The 27348-nt window shown below is 41.6% G+C and overlaps 1 protein-coding gene across 1 annotated transcript; it reads left to right on the top strand.

Annotated features, from left to right (window-relative positions):
- Positions 1–26923, top strand: VIT (vitrin). The gene is made up of 16 exons (XM_044450772.1): positions 1–136; positions 1002–1158; positions 2396–2529; positions 5862–5936; positions 8039–8251; positions 9012–9062; positions 11873–11911; positions 12004–12060; positions 13255–13317; positions 14629–14676; positions 17671–17733; positions 20476–20623; positions 22338–22441; positions 23346–23572; positions 25238–25751; positions 26745–26923. Exons 1-16 carry the CDS (start codon positions 1–3, stop codon positions 26921–26923), a joined length of 2208 nt encoding a protein of 735 aa, XP_044306707.1.
- The last annotated feature ends 425 nt before the right edge of the window (positions 26924–27348 follow it).

Genomic DNA, 27348 nt, shown 5'->3' with positions numbered 1-27348 from the left:
ATGCTGCTGCCCTCCGTTTGCTTTTTCATACTCCAAACTTCTTCATATTTTCCTGCTTACTTTGTTTCAGCTTTGTTGCTGGCTGGCACATCTGCAACTAAAGAAGCCACCAAGAAAAACAAAAAGCCAAAATTATGTGAGTGAACAAAACAATGCACACAATTGATCTAAAATGGGAATGTTGGGCCCTATTGAAGGTCAACTGTATCTTTACATTCTGCTTTGTATTTATAGAAATGTTGTTAAGAAAACAGACAATAGAAACTACACTTGCAGATGCTGCGTACAAATATAAAGACTTTCCTGTAACATCCCAATTCTCATCTCAGGGATCATCACCCGAATTCCTCCCTCAGGATACTACTTCCCATTACTGTGTGAGATATTCAATCAGCAATAGTCCATTCTCCATTGATTTAAAAGTCAATTACCCCAAACAGCATACCTGATAAACAGTAGGTTATCAACAGGTCAAAAGAAAGCTCAGCAACTGCCAACTGCCGTTTCTGAAATGGACTTTCACTGCATTTGTTTATACACATTCTGGAGAGAAGAGATGAATCCATTCCCCAATTCAGGGATTTACCTCTGAGTGACCTCCGATGCTCATTTTCCCATGTACTGCAAACAACAGCCCAGTGATCCATGGCCTTTCCAAGAATACAGAATGCTCCACATGTGGGCCACATGTGAAGACCTCTCAGAGTATTTGGTGGATTCTCCTGCAATTTCAGCAAACTGATGGGCTGGAGTAATAGTGAATAGAATTAAATGCACTGTAGGCATCTTCTTGCTGTCAGAGAACAAACAGGGAACACATAAAATGAATGCTGGGTTTTGCGTCTCCTGTACCTAAACATTGCATACTTCTTCGGACTAAAAATAATGGCACAAATGCATCGGCATAGGCAGCCAACTCATAACACATTTGTGTTAATTGCATGGCTACTCTCCTATAAGGACATCAATATTAAAAGTAATGCTAGACTTTGTGTTCACAGATGTACCTCAGATCGAGTGTGACGTCAAAGCTGCGAAGATCATAAATCCAGAATTCATTGCCATGTGTCCCTCAGGATGTCAAGATGTCAAATACCGAGTCTATGGCACTGATATCTATGCGTCTTTCTCCAGCATATGCGGTGCTGCAATTCACAGGTCAGCAGGCTTGGCCTTTAATCTAAGAGAGGGTGCAGAACCAAAGGGAAAGATGTTAAAAATTCAGAGGAAATGAGGAAAGAATTCTTTTGCTTCAACCCAAGGTTAATAATCTTCAAATTCCTTTAACACTGCTGCTCTTGAGAGTTAGCCCAAGGAGTAGCCCTTGGCACAGTGCACCTTCCTTGCAGTAATAGCCTTCCAGGGCAAAGCGAGGCATGTAATAAAGGCAGCTTATGTGCAAGAGGCGGGGAGGGCAGGACTGGGGAATGGGGCACTGTGGAAGTAGGCATGGGATCCTGAACAAACGCTTTCTACTTTTTCTATTAAACTGCCGTGCAATTTGTGGAGAGTTGCATTTTGTTCCTGATAAGTTACTGAAAGTATAGATCTTCCCCACAAGTTTCATGGCCATGACACTGATGAAATTATCTATATGCAAGCCAACCATTCTCATATTTCCAAGAACTGCTCTTTGTATTCATGAGTAAATGAGTATGAGAGCTGATTGAAATTTTAAGAGGAAGCAGTGAGACAAGGAAGCATCCGTGATGTGAGCGCCCTTTCCTTTCACTTCTGGGCCACATCCTGAGATGTGGAGACAGGCAGCTCTTGAAGTAAGGAGACCTTTTCAGACAAGAAGCAGCAGCATCATGGGGAAAGGATACCCCTGGATACTGGACTGGGAGAAATTATGCAGATACCAGGGTTCTTGCTGCATACTCTTTCTGGGGGAATGGAACTCATGGTAGTAGGTCCCACCTCTGTCAGCCATTACTTTCGGCCAGGGCCAGGGGAAGGAGTTGCCCATCTCAGTTAAAGAACTGCACGATCGTTTTATTATACAGGCTATATATTAAACATCTGCATATGGTACAAAGCTAGAGTTCAGACTGAATACATTCCAACACTAACATTATCCTCAGTCCCAGAATTATAACATTCCTTGTTAATTGAGTTGGTGCTACACTGTGGGGTTAATGAGCAAGAGAAAGCTCAGTTCTGTGGACTGAAGATTGAGGGAAACCTGTTTCAGAAAGCCACCTGCTCTTCAGTTAGAATAAGTCCTGTGCTGAGATAAGGTAGGCCTAGAAAGAGATTATATGTATGAGGCATCCAATTCCCTGTAATCATCCTAGAAGTTTATATCATTGTGGGTTGGGCTCACAATTCAAAGGCTGCTCAGATCTCTGGGGAGACTATGGATACTTCAAAATAATAAATACATGTTTTGCAGTGGTACAATAGACAGATCTGGAGGAAAAATCCTGGTTCAAAAAGTTGCCGGACAATCTGGTTACAAGGGTAGTTTCACTAATGGAATCCGATCATTGTCTTTACCACGGTGGAGGGAGTCCTTCATTGTTTCAGGTAATGCCTAATCCGTTCATTTTTGGTAGTGCCACATTTTCTTCTTTTACAAAGCTCTAAGAGATTATCAGACAATGCATATGACTCCAAAATAGGGGGTTTTTCCCTTTCAAATTATGCCTAGTATAAGAAAAGCATGTCAAAAATCCGGCTTTTGCATTCTGTTATATGTGAAAAGAATTTAATGAGGAAAATAATGGGCATTTCCAAACTTTAGCAAAACTGAGCTGGACTAAGGGAGAATAACAAATGAGCCTTCTGATTAACAAATCACATTCAAAAAGCAGATGCACAATTGCCTTCCCTTGGATTGTTGGATTGCAATCGCTTCATTAGTTTTTAATGAATTCACCATTGTATATACATTTGCCAATGTCTTAATTAGGCAATCATACAAGAAGAAGTTGAAAGTAGAAGAAATTGCAAATACAGAAATTGCAGTAAGTCATCTGTGAATGACATCTTACAGGAAGGCAAGTTAAGTTTGAACACAAGAGTTGCTCTATTACAAGTGAGCTCATTGTCTACAAGCCAATAGTGGCACTGCAGAATAGAGAACAAAAAAATGTTTCCCCACTTAACCCACCATTAAGGGGGTTGGGATGTGCCAGCTTGGCTGAACATACAAAGACCCGTAAGGGAAAAAAGTACAACCATGCGAGAATGAAGGACAACAGGCAAGCTGCAAATGATGAGCACGCTAGGAGGTATGCAAATTGGCTGGTACTCACTTTTCAGAGTATTGAAATGATCCTGCTTATGTGTAAATGAATGACTCCATTCAAATCAATGACGGCGTCCTGCTAGCGGGTTAAGAAAATAGCATAGTTTGTTCTGGGTCTCTTGAAGTTTTGGGGAAATTACAGAAACTACAGACATCCAATCTGTAATCTGCTCAGTTTTTTCATACAACATTGAAAGCATTCAGATTTTTGATCCAAATATAACAAGACTACCAATTGGTTTTGTTCGCTTTTTTAAGCTTTCTGTTTTCGCACTTTATCCTAATTAATGCATTTCATTTTCCTTGCTGAAATGAAAACCACAAGGATATTGCTTTAGATACTGCATGGAGAACAACGCAAGCAGATCCAATCTACTATGCTTTCTTTCTCCTTTGTTTAATGAATTAGCATGCTTAGCCTTGGCCGATCACTGGGCTTTACAACTGTATCAGCCATTTCAGAGTTGCAAATACTATTGAAATCAAGGAGCTTAACATAAACTGAACTCTGTCTTGGATTGTGGCCAGTATCTCCAACGTGATAACACAACCTAATAGCTCAAATGATACACTGCTCTACAGAGTTGTGTCATTTTATAACAATACAGTGAAGGAAAGCACAGCAGCTTCCACATTAGATGTGTTTACTCTGGAATTGCCATTCTTTGCTCTTTTAATTTATGTCATCATTAAATCATTGTTTTCTGCTTAGTTCTTCTTCCTCTTATTTTAAAGAAATCAAAAATCCTACTTTTAAAATAGAACAGAACAGGGGCATGTTTCTTTAATCGGTTTTTAAATGTGTGCTAAAATGCCCTTTTCTGTATATTTTAAATTATTAAGATGGCTGTGCACTCTTGTTAAGATGAAAAGGTATTATAGAGCAAGTAAAAAATCAATTTAAGTGGAAAATATGTGTTCCAGTGAAAGTCAGATCTTTTAATTTGCACTTGTTAACCTATCTTTATTTAAATGCAATTAATGTAATCATGCAACTACACCTAAACAACAACAACAACTTTAGTTCAAATTATTTGTAGATGATGCAAAACCAGGATGAATAAGTAGCAACTTCCATTTGACAGAATGGAGAACTGGAATGAAAGTGACAAAATGAAGTTCAGCAGAGAATGCAAACTTTGTCATCAGAAGAGGGGAATCTGAAGTACAAGTTGGAGGTTCCTTACTTGGAAATAGTGCATATGAAAACTGGATCTTGGAATCTACTGATATAGAATGTGGTGTTCATATCCGAAATGCACAAGCTCAGAGATGATAAGCAGGCATAGGGCATATAATTAACATTTTATACCAAATTTTCTTACCATGAGAAGAAAAATGTGCTGGTTTTTATAAACACTGTTGTTAAGACTAATTTACAGATTCTAAAAATATTTATTTAAAATGTATTAGAAGCAGAAAAAGTCAACAGTAGTAACATATGGTATGGCACAATGAAAAGTTTGTGGTTGCACTAGATTATAACTGTCAGAATTCCCTATATACGGTTATACATAGATATAATTTTTATTGACTGCCATTTCATTTTTAAAACTCATAAATTACAATGATAACAGTAAAGAAATCCTATATATGTGTGTTATGGCATATGGACAAAATATGTGATGGCTTGACTCCATAAAGGAAGCCACGGTCTTGAACTCACAGGAGCAAGGTAGGATTGCCATGGGTAAGCCATTTTGGAGAACTTTCATTTATAGGGTCACCATAAGTCAGAGATGACTTGACAGCAAATGGCATATGGAAGTTAAATTTGACTGTCAGATTAATATTCCCCACTTCATAAAGAATGTAGCATTCACATTTAACTCAGGGAGCTACAGTTTCATATGAGTCTGTCTATTTGTGCATTCTGTTTAGGTCTTAAACCTTGGTTAGGGCAATGGAATAGGTTTTGGAGTATCATCCTTACAACAAAACCTCAGGAAAGAGCGTGCCATGTCAAGAAGATGATTCTCCTTAAAGGAAGGAGAAGGAAATTTGCAAATATGAATAATAATTTTTAAAAGTACCAACCACCAGGTTCTTATGTGCCACAGAATAGCCTGAGTTATAGGTCTAGCAGGGGATAGTTGAAAGCCAAGGAACTGGTTAAGTGCAAAGCTTAGATCATCTAAAGGCTGATTTAAGAACACTTCAATATGCTAAACACCTTACTCTCAATCCATATTAAATCTTCATTTCTAATTGGCTTAAAATACATCCATGCTTTTCTTGCAAGATAATCTGTTGTCTATACAAGGAACTGTTTATTGCTGTATCTACTTTCAGTTTTTCCACAGAATTTTGATCTGAGCTCTACAAAAAAGCTTTTCATTCCTGCTTTTCTACTGCATAACCTCTAGGTGACCATGAGCTATAGCAGAATAGCACAAATACACAAGTACAGAGAGCATTTTCAGAACTAATGCCCCTTTTTCCCGTTCCAAAAAACTGGGAGAACACAGAAGTGAAACTGGAGGATCACCAGGACACCTAAAGCTCCCATATACATCAGTGAATAAGGAAGTTAGTGCACGATAAATGCCTTACATAGAAAAGCTCAGATACTTTCTGACTAGGCTTTTTTTCTGTTGCATTTCCATAGAAGGCAAACCCAAAAAAGGTGTGCAGTACCCATCAACTCTTGAATATTCATCTTCCAAAAGCACACCTGTTAAAGGTAAGTGATGGGGTGTGGTTGTTTGCTGTAGAGTGTACATTGTGTGGTATCCTTCCACAATGCTGAGCAAAGTATCATGCAATGCTTCCTCCTGCGCTTGTCTAATCTTGGAAGCTGAGCAGGGTCAGGTTGGGTTAGAATCTGGGTGGGAGACTTGAATCCTGCACTGAGCAGAGGTTGGACCTGATGGCCTTCCAGGCCTCTTCCAGCTGCAATATTCAGCAACGGAGATCCATACACAGAAACAGCCCCCTGCATGCCATAAGAAGTACCAATAATGGTACCATTGCTGATCCACAATGCACCATCTTCCTGGCCACTGCACTGTCTTTATGCTTGGATCAGGCATGTTATGCTCTCAGTCATGGGTGAGGCATTGTAAAATAGGCTAGCACGTGTGTGTACATGTGTGTCTTCAAACATTACTGGGCTTAAAACCTTTCCCTAGCCACATTCCAGGTGTTCAGGTGGCCCTGAAAAGACTTAAGTAAATGTCCAGGGAGGAAGTGCTTCTATCCAGCCTCTCCTTGGATAGAGAGAGTGTCCCTACATGTATGAGTCCATCTAGCAAAGATGTCTTTCATCCTGATGGCTGCGTTCCACGCTGGGGAATCTCTCAGAGATTGACTTCAGGGATGGGTGGGACTGAAGACAAAAAGTCCAGAGCCACAAATACTAGCAGATTTTAGCTTGGTGCTGTTACTGCCCATAAATAAGCTTTATGAAGGGTCTCCACCATTTAGAATGGAGAAAACACTGCACACAAGCCAGGCACCCAGCAAACTTTTGGCGGTTGAGGGGAAAGAAGGTGTGACCACGTGGAAAAACTTGGAGGGACATCACCACAGGACTGAGGTTCTGCACCCCGATCTAAAGTGTGGTGTTATGTTTAGAGTATTGCACTAGAAGGCCCTTGTTCAAACCCTCTCTGAGCCATCAAAGTCCCTGCATGAAGTCCCTTGGGATGTGTTTATCCCATAATGTTTCTAACAAGGTGGAGGTAGCCCAAGAACAGTGGGTTGTGCCCAAGGTGTTGCTTCACTGATGGAAGCAGTTCCATCCATTAAATTAGCAGAGCATGTTTTCCCCACAGCCACCTCTTTAAAATCTACTCTGGAGAACTGGAAAATGTTCTCAGATTTTCCCATTGCTCAGTGGGCTGCAGCTGAGAGAAGAGAGAGAGAAAGCCACATTACACATACAAGCTCCCATGTCCTGCTTCTTTTACATTGTTGATGCCAGTGACTGAACTTGTGGCATCCACATTCTCAATTTTTATGCCTGAACTGGAAGTGATGCAGATTTCATGCTTAGACTTTGAATCCTAATTCTCTTTAAACTGGCTGTCCTGCTAAAACTGTGCAGATCTATGGTAGGTAAATGGTATTTCCCTCTTGTCCCATGACTAACGTGATTATTTTAGTATTGTCCCAGATATAATTTCTGTTTAAATGAGCTTTCCCATTATGAAATAAAACATGCTTTTCAATTGGAAGTACCTGAATCCTAAAGCTGTCTTGTTTTGACCAAGCTATCTTGGCTTGGACCTAGTGATGTCTTGTGCAACAGGAGAAGCACTTCTGCTTACACAGGGCAGCACCACTGAATCTCTCCATCCCATGTCATTTCAGATGGTAAATTAACCCTCAAGAGTAGCTTTGGGGTTGTAGCCACTGCAGAACCCAGGGAAGTTCTGGTGTCAGAGTTCCATTCAGTATAGAACCCCAGGCCTTATGGAGCCTCCTAGAAGCCCCCTGGAGGGATCTTCCTTGTGCTCTCTGATCCAATCCAAACTCCATTTGGAGATAATTGTGGAGAAGGCAGAGGACTTGGCCCTTTGGGAAGAGTGGGTGCTTTTCTCAGCTCCAGCCAAGGCTTCTTGTGCATGTCTATCACTGTTTCAATTCTATCAGTCTATGGCTTATCAGTTCTAGGCCACTATTTATTTTTACTTTCCAAGAATATAAGCGGAGGGGAGGGGGTTTGGCCATGTACCCCAAGGTGCTTGTATAGTCATCTATTAGTCTGACCCATACCATAGTTTTCAATATGTACCTCATGTTCCTTTATACTAATACATTATTTTAAAATACTAAATATAGGTGGTTCAGTACGGAAGGAATCTCAGGTGACTGCAGCAGCACCATCACACGCTACACAAGCTACACCAAAGCCCTTGATCCTCACTACAGAGTCTGTCAGCACAACCCCAAAGGCAACACCAGCCCCGACTAGCACCACTTCCACCACCATCAAAATGACAACCGTTGCAGCTACAAAGCCACAGGCTGCAATCCACAAGGTCAAGGACATAGGTGAGTTGCAAGGAAGGGCCTGTGCTTTACAGCTGTGGTTGTTTTATGTGTTGCTGACACTCCAAGCCCCTTTGAACAGGCTTCAAGTGCAACCATCAGGCAAAGCTTTCACCAGCACAATCTCAGGAATGCCCCACCAAGCCTCCTCTGCAGTGGTACCCAAAGCACCAGGGGGGAGCCAGGCCTGCCCCAGCCACTGTTCCCAAGCCACCTCCACTCCCTTGGAGCACCACCTGACTAGGGACACCTATGGAGGCAAAGCCATGTGTGCATCAACACCCCACAACCCTTCTGGTAGAGCCATGGATAGGTAGGCTCCACTTTATGACTCCAGAGGGTGCAAGTCAAGCTAGGAACAGGGGAAGCTGCTCTGCGTTGCCTTGACTCACATGACACAACAGACTAAAACAAGCTATGAATTAACCCCCAAACCACCCACGGATTATTTGTGGGAGGTCTGTCCCTTAAACAAGCCAAGCCAGCTGGGCATGCATGACACCACAAGCTGTAACAAGTGGGGTACCCACAAGTGTCATGCAAAGATGGCACCTGTAGGTGTCTGGTACAAGACAACAGCTCCCACAGGCAAACATTAAGTTGCAGAAGGTTGTCGTGTCATGTGAACCAGCCCATGGAGTCAGGCCATTTGTCCAACTTCAGGCAGGTTTTAGACAGGATCCCTTCCTAATCCCTCAGCAATATTTGTGTGCATATCTTTTTTACATATGTTACAGTAAGGGATTCTCTTGTTTGCTCTTAGGTTCCAGCAATGTCCATCCTGCTTACTCATCAGTGGCGGCTGTAGCATCAAGTAAGTACAGAGACCGGTATACCAAGGCTGCAGTCCTACGCATATTTATCTGAAAGCAAATCCTGTTGCAATCCATAGGCTAACACACATGCTTAGGATCACTACTGTAGGAATCTCTTTAAACAGATCGTGCCTTTTCACGGAGAAAGAAGTAGTTAATCTCAATTGTCCCTATTATATAGAGGCATGTATGGTATACTGGTCTGGTCTAGTCCCAGCTCAGCCATGAAGCTCACTGGGTGACTTTGGGCCACTCACTCACTCGCAGTCCAGCCTACCTCACAGGGCTGTTGTGGGGATAACCCCAAGGAGCTATGTAATCTGCCTTAGGTTCCTTAGGGAAAAAAAATCTGCCTTAGGGAAAAAAAAAGTCAGGATGAATACAATGCTTCTCCATTTGCTTCTCTACTCATCACACACTCTATTAATCATGCACTGATAAGGAGAAGGGACTCTTAGAGGTTTCCTACACAAGACATGTATTATGTGCTTGTAAATCCTGACTCATGATTATTTGTGGGACGACATTGGCATCCACCAGTTTTGTTTCCGTTTTTGAAGAACAATATCCTGGAGTTATTTAGAGCTGGAGTATTATTTCTGAAGGGGAAAGTATTTTCCTCCTTGTAGAATTGTGCTATTCCACTATAGCATAGTGCCACCTAAAGGATGTATAAAAGATAACAATGTGGAAAACTTGTATGTAGCCTTCAGCTCCTTTTAGGACACGTGGGAAGTAAATGTAAGTATTAAAACATTTTTTACAGTTCCCCTTCAGAATTAAAACCTATTTCAAACTTCCTCTGGCTTTATATGCACTGTCTGTTGGCATGGAAATTGTTAAAAATAAAACTTTGGAAATTCTTATGTGTATATGAGCACTCTTTCAGTAGTCTCGCACTACATATGTTTGTTATTTGAGAGAGGCTGTTTTGGAGCTCTATAAATGTTGGATCTCTAAAAAAAATTTTTTTAATGGGGTGTCAGAGTTGTTACCACTGAGTACATAACTATGTTAACATTATTTTGAGTTTCTATCATTTTACAGTGGAGGTCTGATACACACTTAGCTGAAAATAAGCCCATTGAATACAGAAGGACTTACTTCTAAGTAAACGCACATAAGATTGCTCTTCCATACATGTAAGACTGCCATTCTCTCCATAGCTCAGGGACAGCAATTCCCATTGAATTCTGTGGAACTTTCTTCCAAGCAGGTATACATAGGATTAGATGTAAGAGTCACAAAATCATTTAAAGATTTCTAGGAACTGTAGTTTAAACATTCTTGATTAAAAATCCAGACCACCAGGGCAGCAAGTTTACAGGGTAAAGGGTTACGCACACCTGCCTCATCCAGCTCTACTCTCCAGTTGCTTGCAACACAGCTGGGCAAAGCCCAGCCAGGGGAGCTCAGTAAATCAAACCTGCGAGAGGGATTCCATCAAGATAGATTGAGACGAAGAGGGGTTGCCATGCAAATGGCACAGTGTTGGCTGGAAGAGGCAGTGAGGCTGGCAGGCCTGTTCTGCCCACTGGCTGGGAGCCTACAGGAGCATCTGCCTCATGAATTAAATGTGTCATACAATGAGAGGCTCGCTCACTGGCTGTGATAATGCAAATCCCCAACTTCCTCTCCTGTTCCACCTGGTGTGGGCCTTTGGGCTGAATGCACTTTCAGTTAAAGTGAAGCAGTGAGTTGCAGCTGAAGTGAGAGGAGGGGAGGGGAGAAGACAGGATCCTTGCCCATCTGGAAAGTGGAGTGGACGTATTGCTAGTAGGGATTATCCCAGCCAACTCCTGAAACACACGGGAAGATGCACTCCTTATTTACTTTGGCTTTTTGTTGCTTAGCCTCCCCATCCCTGGAAAACATGTGCAAGCTTGAACCACTGATGCCGGCACGAAAAGCATCTTAAAAGCCTGTGCTTTGATGGGCGAAGGCCGAGAAGTATTGAACAAGAAACATAACAACCTACCCTGGCAGTAAGCCACAGTGGGTTGGTTGTTATGCGAAGTGCCCTGATGAACGCAACAGACAATTCACTCACTTTCTTCCTGAATGTATGCAGATAAAGTTCACCATTATTCTTCCCATATTGCAAGAGGCTGCACGGGGCAGAGCAAGCATGGAGTATGTAAAGTTGTCAATGTGTTGTTAAGGGCAGTGATGCCATAAAATATGTGTTATGATATGCTTAAGACAGCTGTACTGTGTCTGTGTTTCATTCGCTTGCTTGCTTAATCTCTGACTCCAAATCGTTTGTTGGATTCATGATGCTTCTTGAATATAACACTTTTGCACTGGTGTTCTTCAGCTTTGAGGCTCCTCTTCTGCTCTGTATAGATTTCCAAGAGTCAGGGAAAGTGATGCTAAGCAACAAAGAGCACAAACCAGAAAAGTGCACAAGTGTCTTGCAGTGGTGGACACTTTACACACAAATTGAGTTGCTGCAGCGCTTTGCCCCTTCTCCTGGAAACCTTTCTGAGGATGCTCAACTCATAGAAGTACAATTTCCAGTATTCCCTGGGAAGAAGCAATGACTGTTAAACCAGTTTAAATATGTAGTGTGCTTCTAGGCCCTGAATCTCTGCGCAACCCTGTTATAACTACAGTGTTCTAAACTTTAAAAGCAGTGCTGATTTTTAAAAAGCCTACACCTTTTTTTTAAAAAAAGCAAATTCTAAGTATTAGGACAGGTGCTTTGAATTTCAACAGTAATTCAATTAATCTTACTTTTCAAGAAATGCTTAATAATAATAAATTTGAAAATTGCAAGTAATATATTCCATTTGAATGCATATTTTAGGGCAAGTTCAGTCTGTACAAGGAAGAACCCAAAATCAAGGTATGTCCTAACTTAAACAAATGCAAATTAAAATGATTTCTAATTAAAATTATATTCAGGATTATGTACTGATAAGTTAAATGTTTTTAAAGCATTTAGAGGGACTTCCAGCTATGCAAGTAACAGAAATATCCCTCGACCTAATACAGGTAAAGACTGCTTTGTTTTTACTGTAATAAATTAGATTGCTGAATTTAAACCCATAACCTGATTTTAAGCAGCTACTTGGAAGTAAGTTAGTTATTATTTACATCCTGGGAAATATGTATGAAAAGTATTGAGCCCAACTAAGCCAAAGTTGTCTTAATTCCCAGTGTTTTCTATAGAAGCAATTGCAATACTTGTTGAAATCCATGGAATCTGAAAAGAGATATAGTTGGTAAAATTGCACTGTATTTTGCATTCAGATTTTGCTATTTTTTGTTATCTGCTAATTTTCCCCAAAGTTATTAGCTTCCAGTTGCTGAAAACTTTAAACTACTTAAACCTGAAGTATTTTTCTTGAGCTGAAAGTCACAATCAATATAAGAGAGAAAGAGAGAGAGAGAACCAAAGCCTAGAGACTGTAGTTGACTGACACAATCAAACACAATCTCACTGCAAACATAATCTCACTGGAGTACAAATCTTGCACTGGAGTTCTGAAATTGAACCATCTTGAGGTATCATAAATGACTTCAGCTTGCTTTTTTGGAGCTAGAACTCAAAAGAAAAAAAAATGGAATAGAAAAAGCTTCCATTGTAAAAAAAGAACTGATTTTCCTAAAATCAGTTTTTGTCCTCAGCTGGTGCTAAGCAATATAGCTGAAAGTGGTAAGAGAGAACTATCACCATGTTTATGTTATAACTATCTCCCCATGGTGTAAATCTATGTTATTTTGTCCCACAGTCCGCTCTACTCAAACAGTTCAAAACCTGCAAAACAGTTTACGAGAGACAAAACTGGGATGAGCATTTCCACCATAAGCACCCATTTCCCTAAGGCCTCCTGCTCTTGATGGCAGGGGCACAGGATTGCCAGTCTCTTCTCTGTTTGCCCAGTTGCCAGTAAGAAAGAAATGCAGTATATGTATTGCACTGAGCTACATGGAATTCAGGCCTGGCATCTTTGAGGCAAGAGATGGAGAGGACCTGCTCCTTACTGGAAATATACAAATTCTCTTTGTAGTTAAGTAGCAAGTTTTTCATGCTCTCCGCCCCCCACCCACCCTTTCTGCCTCTTTCTGTGTTCAAGTGCAACTCTTGAGTTTAGCTGCTTTAAAAGAAAGATCGTTTCAGATATATCGTGAACTTAGCACTACTCCCATACGTATTAAAGTGAACCCTTTTGACAAAACACATAGGTCTTCAGCGTCAGGAGCCAGTTGCTACATTCCGGAAACCTGCCATCAGCCCTGCCAATCAAGGTATGTGGCCCACAGTATCTGTGACCAGGCAGATCACCATTTTTCCCATTGCCCTAGCAAGTATTAGTCACGTTTCACAGCATCAGTTTCTATTTGTGTAATGCATTAGCACTACCTCTAGGACACCAGTATCCACTATCTTCTGACAATTTACAATCTGGAAGAAAAAGAATGAGTTACGCTGCTTCTTTTGAGACTGTGTGGCACCAATCTACATAGCTAAATCAGAGCTGATGAACTCTACAGAAACACACCCACCCACACCACTGCCTAATGGTCAACTCTAGCTTCCTAGCACTCAATAAAACTAATGCCTTGCAAGGATGTTTATTTAAAACTGTTTTTCAGTGGGGTTGGGGCAGGGTGCCACTGAGGAGCAGCGGATCCTGGATTAGATGATGCGGAGGTAGATGGAGAAACAATGCTGTTTATCAAGAGGGCAAACCCCTAATTGTACAACATTTAATCTGCTGAAATGACAGACATTCAAATGACAGACAAATGATGACATTTGCAGCTTATTCCTCTTTTGTGTGCAGACAGTTCAGAATATATACCTGCAAAGTTTGCTCCAAACATCCTGCATACTTCTTGAAATAGTGTCCTCACTGGTCCCCCTCCCCTGACCCCTACAATCTGATGCACTTTCCATTCATAATTTGCATCAGGACCTGGCTAACTACAGTGAGGCAACTCATAATTTTTCATTAGTCATCTTTCAAACATGTAAGCAAATAAGTGACATCAGTCATCACTTTGCTCAGTGCCTTATTCCTGAATTCACCCTGTGCGCTTATACTTCAGTTCCAAATGCAGCTTCTTTTAATGAAACCAGGATACAGCCCTAAGGCCAAATCTTTCCAGATCAAGGGAATGCAGGGGTGGCCATGTGGTGCAGCTGCAGCTCTGTGGATTTCAAGGCAGGTTGGAAACTAGCCCAGCCACACTCGCCAGGTCCAGATGTCACAACCCGCTGACATGGGCAATTATGCTGCTTATGACTGTCATGTATGGGAAGGATCACGTGAACCCACCCAATGTGTAGGGAACCTCCGCTAACCCAACTCCCCCCCAAAAAGTTTACAACAGGTCTTGAGAATTGTTTGTGTCTGGCATAGGATACATCTTCCATTCTTCTTAAGACAGAGTTGCTTATATGTGAGCTGGTTATATTGTTTGTCTTATCACCAAGTTAATGCATGTAATGTAGTCTACAACAGGTCACTTCTTGAAAGGTACCGTCTGTTCTGCTAACTTCAGATAGTTTTGCAATTTAAATTAATTACTATTTTTGCTTCTTGTGTGTGAAAGCTATGGAAACAGACTTGTGGAAACCTGGATCAAGCCTTTTTGACACAGGTAAATAACCTTCTAGGACCAACCCCTTAGGGAGATATTATGAAGCCAAATTTACACATGCAGGAAACTCATGCAGTATAAGCATAAGAATTGCCTGGAAATGTTGTGATCTTGGCATGATATACCAATTTGTAGCCTCTAGGAAAAAATGAGAACTAGGAAAAGAAACTTCCATTTTGGACTAAAGTCCCCCTGCTAAGCAACACTAGAAGTGGCAGCTTGCTTTCATATTTAGATCCATTCTTAGCATAAGTAGAGATCTTTTCTAGAAAGCTGAGTTGGTCAGGATTCATATAAAAACAGGTTGTGAACTAATAGCTGAAACATGGGATTGTATCCAGTGATAATTAACATCTCTGGATGCATCTGAGATATTTGGATACAAACATAGCTCACAAAGAGGGGAAATGTTTTCTAGCAGACAGATGAGCCCAAATACGTTGCTGTTTAGCCTAGACTTCTTGTGTATAAAACGGTTAGCATATTCAATATTTTTTTGTATTTCTGGTGGTTTCATTCTGTTAGAAGCATAGCTTGATTTGCTTAGCTTAGCTGGGGTACTATTCATTTTTGACTTAGTAAAGTTTGCCAAACACTTCAATTCCTAGATATAGTGTGTTTTATTCAACCACTTGTGCGCTAACCAGTATTAGAGTCCTGTCAGTGCTAAGAATCTTGTAGAACAGATGTGGGCAGAAAATCAGAGTCTACTGAGAGATTTCTGGAAGTTCAGCAAGTATTACTAACTCCAAGTGGTTTAATGATAGTTCCATTTCACTTCTAAATCAGGCGGTTGAAATTAAGATAACTTGTAGGGATTTGGTGATGCAGGGGACAGGAATAGATATGTAAATAAGATTTCTGTGTGAATTCCAACTCTGACAATGAAAACAAATTCCTGAGCTAAGCACAGGCTCAGAAGCAACCTGTTCCTTAAGCTGTTTTTCTCAATCACTGTTTTGCACCTGACTCAAGTTAGTAGAACTCAGAGAAATTAGAGAATCTAGTGTAAAATGAAGTAGAAACCACAAGTCTAAAGCTTGTAGACAACAAGGTGGCCATGTGTGACAAAGCACCGTGTCCCTTTGGCTCCTATGAGTCAGTGAACTGTCACAAGTATAATTCCAGACACATAAAATAAAACAAGGTAGACAACATGGAATACCTGGAATTAAACTGTTTTAGGACTGAAACACACAAATAATCAGGTGACAGTCAGAACAGCCAAAAGGGCTAGATTTCCAAATTAGATTTCAGCACCATTACAAGGATGTTAAGAGATTGGCCTTCATAGAAAGGAAATGCTACAAACCTTCAAAACAGATTTGTAGACAAAATTATTGATTTCAGGACATATCCAGCTCAGGTGGTGGGAAAAAGGAGAAATATTTTCCAAGGGACCACAAAGCAGAAAAAGCTTAGTCCAGTGATGAAGCTCAGTGCATACAGATGATCACTTCAAGGAGAATTATTTACAGTTTGTTTGACACAACTATTGCCTTTATGGCGATTTAATGAGCCTGGACAGCTGTGACAATCCATTGGTGAAAAAGCTTAATTAGCCTGCAGTAAAGTACCAAGACAGTGAGCTAATATTCCCATGACTGAGAATGCAGTCTTAAATCAGGCCTGGGAACCTGGTGGGACAGGATTCACTCACTATTCAATCTGCCTTTTCAGTTAGCTCTGAGCATTACATGCTGGGTGGTCTTCCCATTCTTAATTCCTTAGTTAATTAGTCAGTGTAAGTTTTCCCCTTTTTAAAGCAAGATGCTTTCACAAAACAATTTACATTATAGCTACTGTAGAAATAAAGTTTCAAAACAATACCAAATCAGTTTTCAAAAATCATCTAATTCTCAGCCTTATATAAGTATTATTTTTTAAAAGGTGAATATAGCATGGATTATATTCAGGATTAAAATTGCAATTATTGTTCTAACATGAGAGATACAGTGACCTCGTTTGCATAACATGGTTCATCTTGCTTTATTTAACTCACGGTAAGGTGTGGAATGTACTAGGTGTTTGCAGCTACAGCTTTTCATATGGACCCCTGACTGGGGTTGCATGTTCAGACAAGTGGCCACATGCACCTAGCATGTGCCGCAGCTCATTGGGGGTTACATCACCCAGAATACGCCAGCCATGTTGTCTGAACAAGCCCGGGGTGGTCCCCAGGCGAAGCATAAACAGTCCAGTGTTCAGAGCAGAGCCTTGTGGCATTATGTGGCATGCAGTCAAGTGCAGCCACCCCGCCCCCTGCTCTACAGGGATATTTGGAAATGCAATATGATGGAGCCAAGATCTTCCTTTTCCCATATTTCCCTAATCACAAGGAATCATCTCACGATCAGTAGGTAGCCTGTGAACTTTGATCAGTATATGAATTTGCAGTTTCAGTAAAGATTTCAGTTCATCTTTTATAGGTCATAAAGCTCATAACCAATTAGTATAAAATCTGTGATAGTTATTCGTGGTATGTAATTGGTGCTAGAAGATCTTGTCTTGCCATATTGTATTATGACAATACAATCTCCTACATATCTGACCAAAACACATCTTGTTGTGTTCATGGCTTACTTCCAGATAAGTGAATATAGGATTGCAAAATCTGTTTGGAAAAAAGAAGTGATGAATTGAGGAGGGCTGCTTAATTGAAGAGAAAAAATATTAATAGTGAATAAAAATATTAATGCATTGGTTACTTTGGTTCTGATATACTACTGCAATAGGAAATATAAATAACTTCTTAAAATTGGACTTTCTGACTAACAGACATTGCTTTTATGGCATTCTACTTTCTTCAGTATTAAAAACACTTGCATTGGGTTTTGTTCATATATAAGGTTCTTGCCATTTAATTGTTGAATTAATTCATAGTTAAAAGACAGATAATTGATTTACTTTTAAAATTTGTAGGAATTTTTATATATGTTTGCATTAATTTGTGTCCTTTGTATTTAGTAAGTGCTATATTCTCGCTCATTCCAGGTTTCAGCTCCAAGGAAGACTTGGTCCCAAAACCTTTGGAGCCAGTTTCCCAGGGAAATCCAAGTAGGTGAATCAAAATACTGCTTCACTGCTTACAGGGGTAACTTGCAACATTTCAAACCTACACCTAAATATAAATTGTGGCAGTAGTAAATGTGTCTTCCAAACAAACTTACCAGGAAACCAGGATTAGCTACAGCTTCTGGTTCTTGTGCGTGTGTACATGTGTGCATACACATTTCTTGCTACAAGTACTATCAATATCATCTTGGATTGTGACTACTACTGGTCAACATTTATGAACCACCTTTGAAACTTTGCACCAGTGTACGAAATGTCCTCCAAAAAAGAGAGAAATATAATCTCCTGCAAAACCAGCCATATCATGGGATTCAGCAAGGTGATAATTTCAGGTAGTAGATATGGGGGGAGGGGGAGGCATGGAGGCAGCCTACTGACTGATTATCTATTGTGTTGTTCATTTGACATATACCCAACTAGAAAGATGACACTCAGTGTGGTTTCCTACCACAAATAAAGCTTGATTAAAATAATAATGAAACAAATCCATTAGAACAGAGTTACAGACCTTACCATCACAAGATACAAACATGCAGTTCAACAGATCTGTCTACGAGCCAAAGGTCTGCTTGAATAAAAAGGTTGCCAATGGAAGGACACTAAAAGAGAACGAGGGAGAAGCAAGAAAGCTCCCTTTCACATTCCCGCCAAACATGCCTCTTAGGGCAGCAGTCTTCAAAGATGGGGTTCCCTTGAACGCCCGACTCTTCTCTTCCACTGGAGGAAACAACCCGTCTTGGCCTGCTGTAATGGACACTATCCCACCACAAGAGCTGAAGAAAGTTTCCTTTGCCAGTCCAGCTGGCTTATGAAGTAGTATGAGGCACATCTTGTCCTTTCCCTCCAGCAGCAAAATATCTTGGGGTATCCCTGATCTGATGCTCACCTGTTTGTTGTTGTTGTTTTTCAATTTGCCACAAATAATTGCCCCAGTGGACAATCATGGTTTTTATTCAGTTATGTTTCTGGACCCCGTCCTGTAGATGCTGGGAGGGAAAACAGTCCAAGTACGTCCTACAAATCCTGCTTCGAGGCAGTGAGCTAGAACACAATATGCAAACAAGGCTGCCCATCAGTTTGAGAGAGGGAAGTGAGCAGGGGGTGAGAAATCTTTACAAGCTGGGTCTTTCTTCAGTTGAATATACCTTTATTGCCATATACCGTATATCGCAGTGGGAATAGCTTCGAAGAGAAATCATGTGAAAACCACCGTGGAGAACAAAAAACATTAATTGCGATTTAGGCTTAGCCAAATGTTGATCCTTTTCAGGTAAATGAGTATTTTTTCACCATCGTGCAATGGAATAAGAATAGGTTGTTTATACTGGAAGGGACTACTTTTAAGTCACTAAGAATAAGTTTGCTTCTTTAAAAAGGGGGGAGTGGTTTTCACTGTGGGCATTTGTCTAAAGTTCTGTGAGTTAAAATAGTAAGATGATTGGGGAGACAATGAACAAGTTTTTAAATATCCTGACTCAAGGGACCAATCAGGAAACCACAAAAGAAATAATAATTGTTTGACTTAATTCCATGTCTGGCAGTATAACAATTCCAGCTTGATTATTTTCTCCTGGACATAATAAATGACATTACAAACCTATACAGGTAAGAATGCATGATTCACTTAATATAACACAGAAGTGCACCCCCTCTTGCCCCCCACACTGCTGAAACTTGGTGGTGTAGTGGCCAAAATCCTGGTGTCTTAGTCACTGAAATTTGGTGGCATACTGCTTAGTGCCAAAAGTGGTTTATTTTCAAGCTAAATGTGTCCCTTTTAATTTTCCAAGTAGTTTGCCTTTAAATTTTGTGGGTTTATATATATATATATATATATATATATATAGAGAGAGAGAGAGAGAGAGAGAGAGAGAGAGAGAGAGAGAGAGCGAGCGAGCGCGCACCACTGGGAATAGTGGAGTGGCAGAAATATGGCTTTTGCTGTGGGTTGACCCAGGAAATTGATCCACAGATCACCAAAAATTCCCACTCCTTTTATAGAGAATACACTGACAATGTACAGTAAGTACATTGGAAAGAAAAAGACACTTAATATGATAAAAACTGTTCCTAGACTGAGGCTCTTCCAGCTGTGATGCTACAGGAGGGTTAGCCTGACATTCCATGGAACGTGTTGCACCCCAAATGTTAGTAGAGACAGAGGGCATTTCTGCCTTAGCTGCCTCCCTCCAAGAGCACCCAGTAAGTGGACTTTCACTCCCTGCAAGGCTGGTTCAAACTCATAGTCATCAAATCACGAGCAGGCATTAATCGTGTGACTTAGTATCAGGCCTACTGGACTTATTCCCAGGTAAGCATCTGTAGGACAATGGTCTCAATGCACGTGTGGACCCCAGCAGTTATCAGCTGAGCTGCACTTTTCTTTCAAAGGACTGTACAACTTTGAGATGATCAAAGTTGTACAATTTCTGTACAATTAGTGGAAGGGTCCAAAGTTGCTTATCCAGGCTATGGAAGTAAGAATCAGCTTGGATTATGAAGCCCAGTTTCACTTGTATTACCTGCACTTCCTCCGAATCAAATTAGGCAGAATGCAGGATCTTCTGCTTCCCAGGTTAGATATCTGTGGCAAGGAGCTGGCTATGTCCTTGGGAGAATGGCCTAGTGGATGCTCTGATAGGCCTGGACTAGTCAGGTGTAGTAGACATATACTGTGCACTCAAGATAAAGAGGGCCAAAGATCTTCTATTCTTTTTTCCCCAGATTGCAAGGTTGATTTAGCCTTCCTGATAGATGGGAGCTGGAGCATTGGCAAGCGCCGCTTTCAGATCCAGAAACAGTTCCTCAGGGATGTAGCTCAGGCCCTCGATGTTGGCACGGCTGGGCCTCTCATGGGCATGGTTCAGTATGGGTGAGAACTAGGTTTGGTTTTCTAACAACCAGATTGTCTAACACCTGTCTCCACATCTGCATATGTAGCAATGCCACAACTGATCTCCACCTAAAGAGCACTGGTCATAAAATAGAGCAGGAATTCGGGGAAATGCAGCATTCCTGCAACCCGTAGAGCGCATCTGACTGAGGGGCAATAGGACGTTTCAGATACCCCAAATCAGAGTTTTGAGGCCCTTTCCCCTCACAGGTGGTGATGGAAAGGACCGCAACTCAAAGATGAAGAAATTGGCATTTGGGAGCAAGTGGAGGGAACTGGAGAGGCCAGAATATGTGTTCTCTTGAGGCCTTTCCAGACTCCCTCGCATTCTGAAGCACTCCAGCCAAAAGCCCGTCTAGCAACCAATGAAGGGCAGGGGATGGGGAGGTGAAGATCACCTCTGCTGCTTACTCCCACCCTGCATAGGATGGCCATAAGCTTCCGGGTTTGCGGGCTTACGATCATTGAGGATGCAACCCATGGGACTGCACTCTCACACCACCGGAGAATTACTAAGCCACCTGCTGCACCAGCAGCTTAGGGGAAAATGTGCCAGCAGGGCAGAATATATGTCGATGACCCAACACGTTACCTTGGCTACATCTAAATCACAGGCAAGAAACACAGGCGCACATGCATTATGAGGCTCAAATTTCAGTCCTTGCTGACAGGATGGTGAGTTGTCTTGATTTGCACCATGGAAGGCAGTCTACAGATACAATGTGCACAAAAGCTCTGGGTCAGTGCATCCCTCTATGGACAACTCTATGGCCAGTGCTCACAACTAACTCATTTGGGACAGATTCTTATGCAGCTAAAACTCCTATTCAGCGCAGAAAAGGGAGGCATTAATAGGCATGGTTTGCCGAGGTGCAAAAAGGCGGGGGTGGAGGGGCCCTGCAAAATAGTCGAATGAGAACTGACAGTGCTTACTGAGCATGGACTGCGGACCATGGGGTGGGGGTGGGGATTCAAACCAGGGTGGAGGTGGAACGGAGGCTTCTCAAAGAAGGCGTGGCTGACTGGAATCCGGTGCAGAAACACGCTACATGCAACGTTCTGTGGCAGATTCCACTTGTGCCAACTCTTTCTCATGATGAAAGCAGATTGGTACTCCCAATATGCATCTGGCCATCCCTGTCACATCAAGCTGAGCATATGGAACAAGCACACGGCCTCCTTTTGGGAAAAGAAGAAGGCAGGCTATGGTGCATCCACACATAAGGCCAGTCGGAGAAGGATCCAGACCTAAGCCTCTCTGTGGAGATCCCTACAGACCTGTATATATCAGGTCTGTCCTTATGGGAAAGGATCAAAGAGAATCTTTGCTGCCCTATTATTAGCAAAGAAGCATGGATAATATGCAGCCTCTAGGAGGAAGGAAATGAATGATCAGTTAATTATTAGCTCTGCATTTCCTGGTGAGAAAACAAACTTTGCAAATGAGTTCCATGCCTGTAAAAACGCAATGTTCAAATGTATAACTGTGAAAAGTAAAAACTATAGGAAAAAACACAAGCAGATGTTGTGTTTATTCACATATTTTTGTGTGGCATGCAATAATTATTTATTCCAATTGTTGCCTGTTTGGAAAATTGTACATGTAAATTTCCCATGCCAAAAAATTGCCATTATTGGATATGCTGCCATTAATACTGCATTTTGTAAGAAACTGCTTTTTCTACAAATATAGTGATGATCCTTTTGTCGAATTTAACTTGAAGTCCCATACAAACTCGAAGAATCTGAAAAATGCCATTGAGAAAATAGTCCAGAAAGGAGGATTATCCAATGTTGGTATGTATCCTACATGATGCAGAACCAGATGAGAGGGCATGGTAATACACACAAGATTCTAGGCAGATTCAGTCAAGTCCACAAGCCATCTTCACTCATTTTGGTTCTTCTACTCCCATCCTGGAAAATGCATTTATTTTCAAGAAAAGCAGAAATTAGGGTGCAATCCTGTCTACAGAATGCTGGAAATTGTGGGGATTTTTCCTGTCTAAATATATATTGGATTACTTCCTTAATATCTGAAAAATCACCCTGATTTGGGGGTGCATGCTTCTATTTCACATCATAAGACTAGTCATAGTGGTTGAGACTATGAGTGATCAGCATGGAGTTTCAAACAAGAGATAAATTCTAAATACCTGAATCCTTTCTTTATTAAATGCTTATACCACCAAACTGAGAAAGCCTTCCTGGATGGTTTACGACCCTGACCCACAATACTAGAACAAAAATATTAAAATATTAAAGAGCCAGTAATGAGTGTATTAAGCAAAGCAATGGATGAAAGGTTAAATGCCTACTGGAAGAGGAAGATCTTAGCTGAGCATCTGAATGCATGCAGGGAAAACACCAGGAGGATCTCTTGGGAAGGCGTTCCACATTAATAGTTGGGTGTTACAGAAAATGCTTCCTCACCCTTTCAGATTCTCAAACATGTAATATAACGAGTAGAGAGAGATTCATCCAACTGAGCAAAGATACACATGCCAAGTAGTTTCCATAACAAAATCTCTCTTGAATACGCAACCTCATACACAGTCAGGAATATTTGAGTGTGAGGAAACCATTTGAGGCACATGGTTTTGATGGGATTGCATATTTCCATTGTCTTAACATTTAATGTTTTCACCTTTTACAAGGCCAATTGGAGTTACAATTTCCCCCTTTCCCCCTTCTCTGACAGGGCGAGCACTGTCCTTTGTGAACAAAATCTTCTTCGAGGATTCCAACGGGAACCGAGGCAGTGCACCGAATGTTGCTGTCGTGATGGTGGATGGGTGGCCCACCGACAGGGTGGAAGAGGCCTCCAGGCTTGCGAGAGAATCCGGCATCAACATTTTCTTTCTCACCATTGAGGGACCCGATGAAAATGAGAAGCAGAATGTAATTGAAGCAAACTTTGTGGACAAGGTGAGGCAAATACATCAGAATAGAAGCGGGATATAGGTGTTGCAACTGTGGATGTCTTTATATGGTGGCAAGGTCACATCTGAGCCTCTCTCCTTTCTCCATGTATGGAATAGTCAGTGGAGAAGTGGAACGTCTCTGTGTGACAAAATACACAAAATGAGTGCTGTCCTGTTCCAGGCATTGCCTGTGTTTACAAGGTATGGTGATCTCTCAGTCAATTTCAATATTGCTAGTACAGTCAGTTCTGAGATTCACCACTATACAGTTTTATGAACCCAGCCCCCGGGAACATTGTGGCCTTCCAGTATTCTTTACTGACATCAATGTTTTCCTGCTATGGCAAACAGTCGGTGGAGGAGAATCCAGTGGCAACTGCAGCAGGAGCAAAGCGTCAAGGTCCTGTTTGCACACCTTGGTCCCCTCATCCATGCCTGCTATTTTGGGGGAAAAGTTCACTAAGGAAGGGCAGTCAACATCATAAACATACCTTGCTTGGCCCTGAGTCCTTCACTGGAAGTAAAACACCAAAGAGCATAAAAGGGGAAATAGCACAGCTCAAGCAATCAAACTACTTCAAAGCTTAAATCGAGGTGTATAGTGTTACATGGTGTTTGCTGAACACCATGTGCTGTTGCCTCCAACACACATGAAAGCTCTGGATGCATTTCAGCTGGAACTTTCACTCCTAAGGCACATCATATTGGTTGTTGCCCCTTACAGAATTCCTTTTCAACTGAGTGGTGTTGGTCGGAATTCCTGGAAGCCTGGCAAAGTAGCCTCATTTCAGGAAGCAATGTGGACTGGTAACTGTCCTTCAGAAAACAACATTATTTTGCCCTGGACACTTGTTCCGATAATTTTGTGCACTTTCCACTGTGTCTCTGCCATGAAACACATTTTTACGAGCTTCAAAGATCCTAAATACCTCCAAGCTGGGTAGGCTCCAGCCTGAGTTTGACTGACTGATAGCCTTGGTTTTATTGAATTCTGAATGGGGCAGTGCCACAGTGAGTCTCTGTGCACTTGCCAGGTTGAAAAAGTAGAACAAGGGAAGAAGTCCAAGTTCATACACAACAGTGACCTATGGTAGGAGCATCTGAGAAAGCAGAAACAGCTACATGGAAGGAAAGCAGAAATCTTTGCAATAATTTTAATATATTCAAAAGATTCCATTCAAATCCCAGTTTTGTAATATGATGGTTAGTCTAGTAAAGCATGTAAAGACCATGGTTTATCATCGGCCTCCCCAATCTTTGTTTTGGGATTCACCTCCCATCAGCTCCAACCAGTATGAGCAATGGCCAGATATACTGGGAGTTGCAGTCCAAAATATCTGTAGAATACCAGTTTAGGGAAGACTAGTCTAACATTAAACTATCAGCTCATCAAGCTGCAGTGGGACAGGTAAGATGCAGAGTAGTGGCAGCAAGGCTGATGTTACTGAGAGAACAACCACACTCGAAAACTCAAGTTTCCCTATATGTTAAAGCGATAGGCACTGCCCAACCCTGTTTTCTGCTCCTTTAATGCAGGATGGCTCATTGGCAGCTACAAACATATGAACTGAATTTTGATAAGATAAAACCAGGGATTGCTAATCACATGGTGATGTCCTCATAAACTGCCCTGCAACCCCCTTTTTGCTGTTGTTCACATCTCTTTCAGGCTGTATGCAGGACCAATGGATACTATTCAATCAATGTTCCCAGCTGGTTTAGCTTACACAAAGTAGTGCAGCCTTTAGTGAAGCGCGTTTGTGACTCCGATCGCCTAGCATGTAGCAAGACCTGCCTAAATGCAGCAGACATTGGGTTTGTCATTGATGGATCCAGCAGTGTTGGCACCGGCAACTTCCGCACCATCCTCCAGTTTGTAGCCAACATTAGCAAGGAATTTGAGATTTCTGATACAGACACTCGTATTGGAGCTGTGCAGTATACCTATGAACAGAGGCTGGAGTTTGGCTTTGACAAGCACAACACCAAGCAGGACGTCTTGAATGCTATCAAGAGAATCAACTATTGGAGCGGAGGAACCAGCACTGGTGCAGCCATCAACTATGCCTTTGAACAGCTCTTCAGCAAGTCCAAACCCAACAAGAGGAAGCTAATGATTCTGATTACCGATGGCAGATCGTACGATGATGTCCGAGGGGCGGCTACAGCAGCTCATCAAAATGGTAAATCGCTGTATAAATCTTGAGCATGCATTCAAATTGAGTACACATCTCTTTAGGTAATGTCACCTCACAGCTTGCAGGGCTGGTGTATTGCCAAGAGAAGACTAAGCTCAGTGAAGGGAAACATTTTGTCGCACATTTGCACATTTAGGGCTAAATTCGACATTATTATTATTATTATAACATTTCTATGCCGCCCCTTGCCGAAACCTCGGGGCGGCTTACAACATGATAAAATACATTGAAAACATGGCATGAACCAACTTCCTCCTACCCTTTGTTCTCCCCACTGCAGTCCACCCACCCCCCAGATGTGTTCTGGGGGATTCAACCTCCAGAGGAGACACGAGGTTGTGTGGAAGCAGCTGCAGGAGGGAGGTGAGCTGTGGGAGCAGCTGCTGGAAAAGTGCCTGAACGGGATACAGCTCCAAATTTCCCAGTTTCCGAGCCCCCATATTGCCTCTAGTGGGTTGGCAGGGGGTGATGGCAAGTGTGTGCTATAAATAGGTACAGAACAGCAGAGATTTCTAAGTGCTTGTTCTGCCTCGCTGTGAATTGTATAGCTCCTAAAGCAGAATCCATTTCTAGATGGGACTTGGAATGCTTCATGAAACATGTTTGCTCATACTTTGCATTTACTCAACTTAAATGACTAAAACAAGATGTGAGATGGTTATTATTCTTCTTTTCACTTCCATTTTCTTGCAGTTCCTGTAGTTGTTTTAGTTACCATCATTCCATGTAAGAATCAGTTCTCATATGGTTCCCTCCGAAGGTAGAAGTTTTGGTGTAGGGGTGTATGAGCTGTGCTAAGCATTGGAAAGCAGGCTGATGGTAATAAGCTAAAGTCACTGGGGAAGAAAATCAGCCCATGATACTTTTCAACCAGCAATGAGCAGTTTTTGCATATTATGGACTACCAGAAAAATGAGTGTGTGTGCAGTGTTGTTTTGAAATAAGGCATCCACTCATTATGCATGTTTCTCACTGCAGGAGTTATAGCTTATTCAATTGGAATTGCTTGGGCTGCCCAAGATGAGCTGGAAACCATTGCAACGGACCCTGATAAAGAGCACTCATTCTTTGTGGATGAATTCGACCACCTCTACAGATTTGTTCCTCGGATCATCCAGAATATTTGTACAGAGTTCAATTCACAGCCACGGAACTAAATGCCGGATCACTGCATATTGCATGAGACATAGAAAGTGAGGTTAAGCGAACAATGCCAGCCAAGAGTGTGAAGGGCATTTCCAGCTATTCTCCACGCATAGCAATATGAGCGTAGACTGAGGCATTTAATTTTTTCCTCCCGCTGCTGGTTTCAAAACTGATTTGATAAGATCCAACTATCACCCTTGGTTATATAAAACCAGTTGACTCAAATGCATAGTTTTGAATTCACCTCTACAAAGCGCAGGTGAAGAATAGTTCCAAGGCTGCATCTCAGAAGCACGGGACTTAAATCATGGGTATGCCGGAGATGGCATTTATCTGGAAACATTCCCCCATGAATCCCCAGCCATGGAGAGGAGAGCAGGTCACTCACTCAGAGCTGGCGTTCAAATCTTGCACAGCACTTCGGACCCTGGCCTTT

Source organism: Varanus komodoensis, unplaced genomic scaffold (assembly GCF_004798865.1).
Source record: "Varanus komodoensis strain SLA01 unplaced genomic scaffold, ASM479886v1 scaffold1, whole genome shotgun sequence".
Classification (NCBI taxonomy): Eukaryota; Metazoa; Chordata; class Lepidosauria; order Squamata; family Varanidae; genus Varanus; species Varanus komodoensis.
The sequence above is the reverse complement of the archived record's forward strand: the minus strand, read 5'-3'. Positions and strand labels throughout refer to the sequence as shown.

Coding starts and splice junctions, on each gene's coding strand:
- VIT (XM_044450772.1), top strand. CDS start 1: ATGCTGCTGCCCTCCGTTTGCTTTTTCATACTCCAAACTTCTTCATAT. Junction 137..1,001: donor AAACAAAAAGCCAAAATTAT/GTGAGTGAACAA, acceptor TTGTGTTCACAG/ATGTACCTCAGATCGAGTGT. Junction 2,530..5,861: donor GGAGTCCTTCATTGTTTCAG/GTAATGCCTAAT, acceptor GCATTTCCATAG/AAGGCAAACCCAAAAAAGGT.